The sequence below is a fragment of the Marmota marmota genome, unplaced genomic scaffold (assembly GCF_001458135.2).
Source record: "Marmota marmota marmota unplaced genomic scaffold, marMar, whole genome shotgun sequence".
NCBI classification, from domain to species: domain Eukaryota; kingdom Metazoa; phylum Chordata; class Mammalia; order Rodentia; family Sciuridae; genus Marmota; species Marmota marmota.
In genome coordinates this window covers 61,371,086-61,383,614 of record NW_026000174.1, presented here as the reverse complement: position 1 = coordinate 61,383,614, position 12,529 = coordinate 61,371,086, and the positions used below count along the sequence as shown (strand labels likewise).

Here is a 12,529-nt window from a genome sequence, read left to right as displayed (position 1 = left end):
ACTCTGAGTTCAATCCCTGGTACTGCTCCCCCCAACAAAAAACAAACAAACAAAAAACTAGCAACCATGATGTCTTCGTGGGGCAGGAGTTCAAATGAAGTTGCCAAATGTTTAGGAGGCAATTAGCAGGAATAAGAGTTTTAGATGGATATCTTTTCAAAGGTTCAATTTTAAAGATAAAATTGAATACTATTTATATCCAAGGACAGATTCAAATACAACATTTTACAAAATGGCTCTTGCCACTAGAAGACATCTGTGAGCTAATAAACTGAGACCCTGGGTCTCAGTGATTTTGTTATGGGATGACAATTAATAGAGAAAAAAAATGAGTTTTAAGAAAAATGGATTCTTTCAACCAAACTAAAATATGGATTTTAAGGAAGCAAATTTTAATAAATTTTCCTTTATGGAATTGCAGGAACAGCAATCCTGTGGTTGGAGTAATAACAGACTGAGAAACACTGGCATGTGCAGAAAATCTCTGAGTCCATAGTAGGAAAAAAGGTAAATTGGAATAAAAACTTAAAAGACTTCAAACTCATCCAGGACCAATGGCCTTTGTGTTAATATCCATCTTGATTTAAAAAAAAATCCTTCCAATAATAAAAACATAGTAACCAGAACTCATCAGGCTGTGCTTAATACCCTGTGTCTTATTGCTCTTTATGTGTCACCTTATTTAATTCTCACAATTGGACACCAGAGTTGCTATCATTGCTGTCTTCATATTGTAGATGGAAAGCTGATGTTCAGAGGAAGTAGGTTAGGACCAGTCTCTGTTGGGTTGTAAACAGTGGGTCTGATTTGTGTCTGCCAGGAATCTAGGTTCCATGTGAGTCGTCTGATGACATGTCTGCATTCAGAATCACCTCTGCAGGCTGAGCATGCTCCATCCACCCCAGATATCCCACCACAGCTAACACATATAGAGATGTCGTATTTGTCAAGAATTAAACTCTTCAACTAAATTAGAATTTATGATTTTAGCCACAACACAGCCAACATGAAGAGATGTGCAGGTGACATTAAGCATGCAAGTGTATGTGGCGGGGTTAATGTGCAATTCAGATTGTTGGTTCAATCAGAACCATTTTGTGATTGAAACAATTTTCATTCACTGAAGAATTTTTATTCAATGTTATGGATTTTTATTTACTTGTTTGTATACCATCCAGTGAGAGTCAAATATGGAGAAGAAGATGAATCTGTCACCTAATCCATCACTTAAGTCCCTGAGGAAATCTCAAACACTGAGGTTAAACCAAGCAGACCAGGGGTGTTGCAAATTGAGTCAATTCCGTTGGATTTAAATTCAGTGTAGATCATTACACATAGAAACCACTCATTATGGATTACAGGCTGGTCTGGGTCCAGAGCAGAGATGAGCAAATATTCTTGTGTGAATATATTCTTATTCACACAATATTCTTGTGTGAATAAGAAATTTCTCAACCTTGTATGCTTCATAGTTTACATGAGTGTAACAAGTAACCAAACTCAAAATCCTGGTGATAGAAGATCATGAATACACGTACAATGTACCTAAAGCAGTTCTTGGCAGGTGATCAACAAAAATCAGGAGAAGAGCACAGGCAGACAGACCCATCCAGACAAGTCCTTTTGGTCAAGTATTAAATTGTGGATGGATCGGTTAACAAATATATAAAAATAGTAAAATAGGGTAAACTATCCATTATGATTCCTGAGATTCGAAAGTGGATAACCCTGTCTATCACTGACACAGCAAATTTGGTTACAAGTCCACGCATTTTCTGGAGAATCTTGAAGTACGTGTTGTTGCTACAAAGAAAGAATATATCTTATACTTTCTGATTCAATTTAATTTCTTTAACATTTGAGTCCCTTTTTTTCTTAAGGCTGTAAACCAACTAGAGATTCTCAGATAACATTGATGGAGAACAGGACAGCAGTGACACACTTCATTCTGCTGGGACTGACCAAGGACCCAGGTCTGCAGCTTCCCCTCTTTGTGACCTTCCTCCTCATCTACACCATGACTCTGGCTGGGAACCTGGGGATGATCCTGTTGATTGTCTTGGACTCCCGTCTCCACACTCCCATGTACTTTTTCCTGGGCAACCTGTCTCTGGTGGACTTGTGCTACTCTTCAGCTGTCACTCCCACGGTCATGGCTGGGCTTCTTCCTGGAGATGAGGTCATCTCCTATGGTGCTCGTGCTGCTCAGATGTTCTTTTTTGTAGCCTTTGCTACTGTGGAAAATTTCCTGCTGGCCTCAATGGCCTATGATCGCTATGCAGCAGTGTGCAAGCCCCTGCACTACACCACCACCATGACGACACGTGTGTGTATTGAGCTGATCATAGGCTGCTATGTCTGTGGCTTTTTCATTTATATATTAAAAATGTACTAACCAGCTTGATCCCTACAGGCAGTTTAATTGCTTCTTCCCTACCAAAGTAGGATCAGGAGATACAGTTAGTCTCACAGGAGAAATCTCCAGAGATCTCCAAGTTTCCATAATTCTCTCCAGATCTCCATGTGTTTGCCTCTGAAATCCCAATGCCTCAGTGTTAAAGGGAACACTCTGTATGCTGTATGCCAAGGCCATCGAACACCGTTTTGTCATCTGAATGATCATCATCCTCAGGCCTTCTTCTGACCTGAGGATTTGCTATGACCTTCAGCCATGGTAAAGGAAAATACTTAAAGTTATCAATAATATTGGTTGACTTTTAAATGATAGCCTCTTCATTAGATGCATTGAAGGCCTGTCTTATTTGTTATGTATAGACACTAGCTATGAATTGTGTGAAACAATCTTTCATTTTTATTTTACTAATAAGTGTTCCTTCCAAGACACAGAAAAATTTGAGTAGATTCTTAACAATTCATGTGAATAGTATTCTCTTCTTTTCATGCATCTCTTAGAGAAGTTGAAAACTTTGGACTACTACCTGAGAAAGAGACACCTATCTTCTAATAACATTTATGCAATATTCCATTGTTGGTATTATGATTTAAGATGAGCTATTTTGGATTGACTGATCTTACTACTTCAGTAAACTGGTAAGCTTATATATTCCATAAATGTTTAAGTGAGAAGTATAATTCATGCAAAAGCAGTGGGGTAGCTATACCAAATATGAGCTATTTGGAAAAAAAGAAGCTTTAAAAATATATGTAAAATGGTGAACAACTCCACAGTATATATGTCAAAATATCTATTATAAGAAATTTGTGATTCATAAAAAAGCACACTTCTTTCCCCCAAACTGAAAATAATAAAAGATGTTGCTTTGGGGGGTTATAGGAAGACATTAACTTATTTACTATAGATTTATATCTCATTAGAGGTTAAAATACAAACAACCAACCAAGGATAGTGAAATGATTCTTCTTTAAACTGCAAAAGGATTCTAACTGAAATACTGAGGTCTGAACTACATTTGAGCTCTTTTACCATTGTCTCAGGCTTATTCTCTGATGTGGCTTTAATTGTGAGTCTTGAGTCTTTCTCATAATACACATAATTTAGAGTATCACACAATGTCTCAAATCCTCAGTGTACTTACTGAAGTAAGAGTTGTGTACTATCTACCTTTGACGTGATCACACTAGCATAATTTATTTGTAAATCTCTTATCATTTGCTGTAGAATATAGCACATGCTGAAAGTGACAATGTTTAACATTTTCAACCAAGTATCTTCATGGAGCAGACTTATGGACTGAAGCTGCAAAAGTCTGAGGGAAAAAAAACTGGAAAGGGGTACTAGTTAGTTTTACATAAACATTTTTTAAAATTTTTAATTCAAATAAATAATTGGAAAATATTTTTTACTACTCAAGGACCTATTCAAATAAAATATTGTATAATATGGAACTTTCACCAATGTAAAGCTAAAAATAACCCATCAACTGGGAACTTTCAACCCTGGGTCTCTGTAATGTGGCTATGGAATAACAGTATGAGAGAAAGAATGTGTTTTAAGAGAAATGGACTCTTTTATTTCAACTAAATTATGGATTTCAAGGAAGAAATTTCTAGTAAAATTGCCCCACATGGTATTGCAGCAGCAGTACTCATATGCTGGGGCAGAGAAAGACTGAAAAACATTGGAGGGCAGAGAATCTCACTGGTCCTAGCACAGGAACAAAGGCCCTTTGGGAAGAAAGGTTTCAATCTAAACTCCAGATTCAAACCCTGAATGACAACAAGAATACTGATCAAGCCCACAAAAAGACACGATCCCGACCCAATAACAACACCATGGCTAGTACCCATGAGGCTGTGCTCCACTACCTGCAGTTTATCCTCCTTTAGATATTATCATCTTTAATTCTTACAGGTAGATCTCATGACTTTTCTTTAATATTAGTTTCACTAAGAAGGTCTCATTAACTTTTTTATCTTGCAGATGGAAACAGGATGCTCAGGGGAGCTGGTTTGGGATCAGTGATTTCTGGGTGACCAATGGTTAAGTCTGATGTGAATTTCTTCTAGGAATCTAAGCTCTCTCTCTTCTCCATGAGGTGACATGACTTCTCTCACAATTTCCTGTGCAGGCCAAACATGTTCTCACCTTGCCGATTGTCCCACCACATCTACCATGCATAGAGACGTGCTGTGCTGGTTCAAGAGATAAACCCTTCTTCAACTTAGTCTAAATTGTATGCTTTCTGCCATCACAGTCAATGTGTTTAGATGTGCGGGTGATAATAAGCATGAGACTATGGGGAAAAGCTTGAAAATGGAATTCAGATGTTGTTAATTCATTTCAGACCATTCTGTCATTGAAAGAAGAATCATTGAACTTCAGGGTTTTTCTTGGCTTGTTTCTTGTACCTCCAGTAAGAGACAAACTTGAAGTGACTCAGTTCATTGTGAAATTGCAAACACTGAATTTGAATCAAAGGATACAGGCATAATGATAACCTGAGTCAAATTTCAATTTGATTTAAATTCAATATAACCTGTTACATATAGGAACCAATCAGCATGGGTTAAAGGTTGGTCTGGGACCAGAGCAGAAATTATCAATTAATCATTGCGCAACTATTAATATTTCTCAACATCTGCTGGCAAATATTTACATGAATGTAACAAAAAAATCAAACTCACCATGGAGAGGAGAGTGTGAATTCACATTTTCCATAGCAGTTCTTGGTGGGTGAATGATATGGAAGCTCACCTTTCACTGAGCCCAGAAGAAGGGAACCAACAGATAGCTTCAGCCACATACATCATTTTTATTAAGTTATTAAATATTTTACATCTCAGATAATAAATATGTAAAAATTTAAAATTGGGCTCTGAGTCATTATGATGCCTGATTCCACAGTATGTAACTCTAGACTTTCATACAGCACTAAATTTGATTTTCAAAAGCCTATGCTTTTTTCTGGAAAATCTCAAAGTACAGGTTGTTACTACAATGAAAGAATACAATAAAAGAATATACCTTGAAGTTATACTTTTCCTCTTCAATTGAAATTCTTTATCATTTTGTGCTTTTCCCCCCTCATAGCTGTAGAAGATCTAGAGATTTTCAGACAATGTAAATGGAGAACAAGACAGAAATGACCCACTTCATCCTGCTGGGACTGACCAAGGACCCACGTATGCAGCTTCCCCTCTTTGTGACCTTGCTCCTCATCTACACCATCACTCTGGTTGGGAACCTGGGGATGATCCTGTTGATTCTCCTGGACTCCCGTCTCCACACTCCCATGTACTTTTTCCTGGGTAACCTGTCTCTGGTGGACTTGTGCTACCCTTCAGCTGTCACTCCCACGGTCATGGCTGGGCTCTTTCTTGGAGATGAGGTCATCTCCTACAATGCTTGTGCTGCTCAGATGTTCTTTGTTGGAGCCTTTGGTACTGTGGAAAATTACCTCTTGGCCTCAATGGCCTATGACCGCTATGCAGCAGTGTGCAAGCCCTTGCACTACACCACCACCATGACCACAAGTGTGTGTGCATATCTGGTCATAGGCTGCTATTTCTGTGGTTTCCTGAATGCCTCCATCTACACTGGGAACACGTTCAGTCTCTCCTTCTGTATGTCTCACGTGGTCCATCACTTTTACTGTGATGTTCCAGCAGTCATGGTTCTCTCTTGTTCTGATAGACATGTTAGCGAACTGGTTCTTATTTATGTCACCAGCTTTAATATCTTTTTTGCTCTCTTCGTTATCTTTATATCCTACATGTTCATTTTTATCACCATCCTAAAGATGCGCTCAGGAGCAGGATATAGGAAGGCCATGTCCACCTGTGCCTCCCACTTCACCGCAGTCTCCATTTTCTATGGGACTGTTATCTTCATGTACTTACAGCCCAGCTCCAGTCACTCCATGGACATGGACAAGATCGCCTCTGTCTTCTACACCATGGTCATCCCCCTGCTGAACCCTGTGGTCTACAGCCTCAGGAACACGGAGGTCAAGAGTGCATTCTCAAAAATTCTTCTGGAAGGAAAATAATCCATACGATTCTGACCTTCACTCTTTGAGATGCACAGGGCCTGCATTCCCTCTTCTCTGATCTCCTGAATGTACTGTGTCATTTATTAAAACCTGTGCTGAGTGCACATTCCTGAAGTGACACATTTTCCACTGCAAAATCTACTGCCTGGTTAAAGGGAAACGTGTGGAAACACAACAGCTGAGTGGCAATGTGAGTGGTATCTTGGCATTTGCTTATTGAGGAAATTGATAATTTAATAAGTTTCCTCTGCTTTTTCAAACTGTGTCACTATGAATGTATGTAAAATAAGTGGAGTGGAAGCCCATGAACAGAACGCGGCCCATTGCCAGAATTAACATAAAGTGGCTACTGTGGTAGTTACTTTTGTGTAAATTTGACCATACTAGGAATATCCAGATAGCTGGGGAAGCATTTCTCTGTGTGTGTCTGTGAGAATGTTTCCCAAAGAGAGAACTTTGAGTCAGTTGGCTTGTCAATAGGATGGCTATCATCCAATTCATCAAGAGCTCACCTGAATAGAAAAAAAAAAAAAGGTAAGAGAAGGATAAATTCTTTCTCTCCCTTTTTCCCTCTCCCTCTCTATCTTTGGACAGAGGCATCTGTCTCTCTCACTCTGAACCTCAGAGCTACTGGGTCTCAGGTTCTTGTTCTCCACTAGACACACTAGACACACCTTGCCCTCCTCAACATTCCGGGTTCTCCGCCTTGTAGACAGAAAATCATGGGTCTGTTCAGTTTCCATAATCACATGAGCCCATACCCATAAAAAATCTTCTCTTGTACATTTCTATATACTATTGATTTTGTTTTGCTAGAGGGCCCTGAACTATAAGAGCAGGGTTTAGCAATCCTAATTTAGTATTTAATTTGGTTATGAAAATATAAATTGAAATCTAATTAATTTTTCTTTCTTTATATTTTGAAAAGCTCTCATTTGAGGAAAACATGATATACTATGAAATGAAAGTTGTGCTTTCTTGAACATTTTAAAAATAAATATATAATTTTGGCACTTTGGGGTGTATTAATATTTCTGTTTGAGACATTTTGTACAATCAACATATTCATGTTTTAATATTCATAGGCATAAAATAACTAAATTACCAAAACTATTGAGGAAAATCATAGCAATTTAAATGTATTATGTATTATTATTCAGACTACTTAAAATTTTCCATGATAAACCACTGATGTAATTTTTTTATTTTTAAATTTTTATTTATTTTTGGGGGGTACCTGTAATTGAACTCAGGGACACTCAACCCCAAGCCACATCCCCAGCCCAGTTTTGTATTTTATTAGAGACAGGATCTCACTGAGTTACTTAGCACCTCACTTTTGCTAAGGCTGGCTTTGAACTTGCAATCTTCCTGCCTCAGACTCCTGAGCCACAGGGATTATAGGTGTGTGCCACTGAGCTTTTTCTTTTTCTTTTTATTTCCAGAAATGCTTTAAAATTGTCAATACTGACCATTCATTCTTTACTTATTGAGCTATACTCTCTATTGTCACTTCCCCAGATTTTTATGTCACTCTATGCTCACTAATTTTTTTCTCTGTTTTTTTTTTTTACAACTCCAATGATGTAAGGACCTTTGTATGTTCTTTTTCCTGTGAGAAATAGTCTTATTCCATTCAGATATTCTGTGAAATATTAACCTGTCATGTGTCCTGTCCATCTATATAAAACACTCCTTTTCCATTTACTGTATGAACTGTCCACTTATCCTATATCATTCTTCACAAGCCTAATGAACCCTTGTCACCTTATATTCACTTACCCAATCCTCATTTATCTTCCCAGTCTACAAGGTAAATACCCATGATCAGTGACTTTGTGTTTCTGTTCAAACATGATAATCAGTAACTGAACAGAGGTCAATTTCATAGTAGAATCAACAGATTTTTTTTTAAATGAATGAATACATGAATAAAGCTTGGAGTTCAACTGCATCAATAGGTTGGCCTTTGAATCATGGATGGTGAGAGCAAGTCTTGCAGAGGATAAGCCTTCTAGATAAATATCCAGTACCTTGCTAGAGAAACAGCTAATTTTCTGCTTTTCTGAGATAACTTTTTTCCCTATAAGTTCTCTCAGTTCTCACACTCCTCACTTTTAGGCAAAGTGATTTTCTGGGATTCTTAAGAGAGCTGATTACACACTCTCATAATTTTAGTAAGAAGTAATGTCTCGTGAAGTGGCAAGTAAAATGTCAAATAAGTACTATTTAGGAAATCATAAACACAAGATGCATTAAAGGCCTCACTTCTGGTTATTTTTTAAAAATTATTTCATGCACACAAAGTATACTATTGACTAGAAAGATTCTAAATGTCTATGTGCAGTACACATAGCAAAGGAATGTGCCTCTATGTGTCATTTGTTATCACTTTCACAGTGGGAGGCTTCAACATCACTGGGATTGAACGGGTTAAGATGGTGGTCCTGGTACTCATGAAATGTAGTAGGGTAGATCTAGCATGCACTTCTATTTATGATGCTGTTTTCCCAGTGGAAGCATGTCTAATTACTGTTTCAATGGTTATTTAATGTTACAATTATTTTGGATCAATGGAAAACTTCCAATGATAGTGCATAGTGTGATTGACATATGACACTCTGGTGGTCTTTAAAATGGGCCAAAAGTTTCAAAGTCTAATTTTTGAAACCTTAGAATATTACCCCTCAAGGCCCCGAAGGACTATAACGATCTGATTAAGGATCAGATGAAATAGAATGAGAAAATATTGGGATCATCAGGGGATGCCCTAAAATCAATACCATGTATCCTTAGGAAAGCGAGTTAGAAGATTTGTTTGTTTGTTTGTTTTGGGTACTAGGGATTGAACCCAGCGGTGCTTAACCACTGAGCTACATCCTCAGCCCTTTTTTAAAAACATATTTTATTTAGAGACAGGTTCTCACTGAGTTGCTTAGTGTCTAACTGAGTTGCTGAGTCTGGCAACTCGCAATCCTCCTGCTTCAGCTTCCCAAGGCATGCACCACTGTGCCCTGAGAGTTAGAAGCTTTAACCATATACAAGAAAGGAGTTGGCAATATGACCATGGAAGCAACATTAAAATGATATGGCCACGAGCCATGGAATTTCAGTCATCCCCAGAGCATGGGAGAGGCAAGAAATTGAGTGACTCCTAAAACCTGTGGAGTGAATGTACCTCTGTCAGACAGTACCTCTTTGTCACACCACTGATTTCTACTCATTGGGATTAATTTTAGACCTTTGGTTTTCAGAGCCATGAAAGAATCAATATGTGCTTTGTAAGCTTCCAAGTCTGCAGCAATTTGTTACAGCAGCCATTGGACACTAATACAAATTGTCATCTGGCTTATTTATTCTTTGTCATAATCATACATTACTACTGTATGTTAGCTTGGTAGAAATCATAAGTGAAACCATCCTTCTATGTTTTGGAGGGCAACCTTCCCTACCCAGTGTTCACTGGCTTAAAAGTTAGCATCATCTAAAAATATCTACCAAGTTGATACACAAAAAGTAATTGTTACAAGTCTGTCCTTTGTTATCTTGGAACTTACAAAGGACTTTTTAAAAGACTTAATCTCCAAATAAAGACAATAACAAAGACATTCTGCCTAATGTGATGTCACTGTCCTGGCTACAAATCACACTGATCTCTCCTCACTGGAGGATGCAATGAAATCTGATAAAGTTCACACTTACTCTTGATATCCTTCACAAAAAACTTTTTTGCAAAGTTAACAATAAAGTACTTAAATACCATGTTCAAAAGTGAACTCATCCAATCACTCATGATAATGGGATAATGGAGTGGAAGAACATACACAGGAATATTTTCAGATACACGCACACATTCAAAACCAAATTAATAGGAAACTCATGATAATTATAATCTTAATTTCTCTAAGTGGTCATTACCTATAAATTCATATTGGTAAGTTCCTATCACCACTACACATTCTGCTGTTGTGTTTTTCCTTAACCAAGCAACTTGGATGGCCATGGTTATTTACCTGGCAGGTTGATCTGATTTCTTATTTCTTATTTCTCAACATCTTGGGAAAATTAATACATATTCATTATTGCAGTTGTTTTAGTCTTCCATTGACCCTAATTTCCAAGAATGAAAATGGTAAGAGAAGCCCTAAAGAATCTCCTGTACTTCAGACATACTCATAATTATCTCTAATATAAATATTTGTCTGGTGTCTGGTAGTCAGGATCAATCACTAGTGAGAACTTCAAACTTTTAGGGGCCTATTCAAAGGTATGATAAACCCAAGGAGGACAAACAGCAAACTTATCTTCTAATTCAATACAATCATTGATGTGTCTCTTGGTAGACCATTCCTTCAGCATTGATGCCACTCCCATCTTTACCCCCTGATTCCTGGAACCGTGAATCCGGTCAATTAGAGAAATAGGACTGTATGTTGGGAGCTGATTCAGAACATGTATAGCCTCTTGCATAATTTTTCTTAGCCCAAATTGTGGCTCCAGCTGGAAGTCTAATTGAGACTTCAAAAGGATATTCAGCCATTGTTTTGTGACAGTGTTCCAAGATGGTGCAGAACACGATGGAACAGTGAATTCCATGAGCCTAGAGCCGTTGCTCCACCTCATTTCTGTGAAGTGAGTTACCTAATTATAATCATCACTGTGTAGAAGGCCACGGTGGTTTATATAGGTTTCTGTAATTCATGTACAATAGGCATGATAGAAGCATTATGTGCAGGGAAGGCAACCTTTTTTCATAGTTGTCTTTTCTAGTAAGAACAAAATGTCACAGTTCCACGATGGATTTGTTTCAATGTAATTAACTTGCCACTCATTCACAGGGTGGTCAACCTGAGAGATGGTACCACATCAGGGACTCAGTTTCCACAACTGGCAGATTCAGCACTGAGCAGGGGTTGTAGACAGTCAATCCATGAGGAAACCTATGCTGTGGCCTTTTTATAAGCTCCATCCCTGCCAGCATGATCACTTTGTCCATGAGCCTATTGGCTAATAGCAGAAGCCACCGAGACAAGACTGACTTGGACTCACAGAATGGATTTGCACTTGAAGTTCCTTCACCACTGTCCATCAGTGACATCTCATAAAAGGCTTTGGTGCTGCAGCTTTCCACCTGTGGGTTGTGCCTACATGTCATAGAGAACCATCTGTAAACCAGTTCAGATCTTCCATTCCCTTGTCCATTGTTTATACAGTATTCACTATGAGGCAAAAAGATGCACCTATGAGGAGACAAGGGCATTGAAGAAGGGGTAGTGCTCATAGCTCTTTGGGCAACTGCTTCATGTAACTTAATTTTGCCTTCAGGGTCTGTTTGCTTTAGTCATATATGTAGCACTTCCATTTGATAATGGAGCCTTGGATTTTCCTACCTCATTGTATGGCTTCACAAATCAGATGACACCTGGTTAGTAAGTGCCTAGGTTTCTGCATAACTTGGTGTATTCAATATCTTAAAAAGTCTATTATCAGATCAAATTCTGTTTGCCAAAAGGAAGTACTCAGCCTTAAAGAAGAATGAAATTATGCATTTGAAAATAAATGAATGGAGCTGGAGAATATCATGATAAGTGAAAGAAGCCAAATCCCTAAATCCAAAGGCTGAATATTTTCTCTGATATGTGGATGCTGATCCATAATGGGGGAGGACTAAGGAAGAATAAAGGAACTTTGGATTGGGCAGAGGGAAGTGAGGGGAGGGGATGGGATGTGGGGTGAGAAGGATGGTGGGATGAGATGGACATTATTACTCTATATACATGTATGATTACACTACTGGAGTGACTCTGCACCATGTATTGTCAGAGGAATGAGAAGTTGTGCTCTGTTTGTGTAAAATGTGTCAAAATGCATTCTACTGTCATGTATAACTAGAACAAATTAAAAAAATTAAAAAAAATTAAAAAAAGGAAAGTAACTTGGCATGGTGGTGTACAATCCCAGTGGCTCAGGAGGCTGAGGCAGGAGTATTGCGAGTTCAAAGCCAGCCTCAGCAACTTAACAAGACTCTGTATCAAAAAAAAAAAAAAAAAAAAAAA

At 38.1% G+C, this 12,529-nt stretch overlaps 1 protein-coding gene across 1 annotated transcript; it reads left to right on the top strand.

Annotated features, from left to right (window-relative positions):
- The first annotated feature begins 1,912 nt into the window (after positions 1–1,912).
- LOC107135401 (olfactory receptor 5B3-like) lies at positions 1,913–6,470 on the top strand. Its single transcript, XM_048787905.1, has 2 exons — positions 1,913–2,179; positions 5,811–6,470. The coding sequence occupies exons 1-2, from the start codon at positions 1,916–1,918 to the stop codon at positions 6,468–6,470; spliced, it is 924 nt and encodes a 307-aa protein (XP_048643862.1). The 5' UTR covers positions 1,913–1,915.
- The last annotated feature ends 6,059 nt before the right edge of the window (positions 6,471–12,529 follow it).

Excerpts from the sequence above, each read along its gene's own strand:
- LOC107135401 (XM_048787905.1), top strand. The coding sequence starts at position 1,916 with ATGGAGAACAGGACAGCAGTGACACACTTCATTCTGCTGGGACTGACC. Across the intron at positions 2,180-5,810 it reads GGCTTCTTCCTGGAGATGAG|GTCATCTCCTACAATGCTTG; the intron begins GTCATCTCCTAT and ends CTTGGAGATGAG.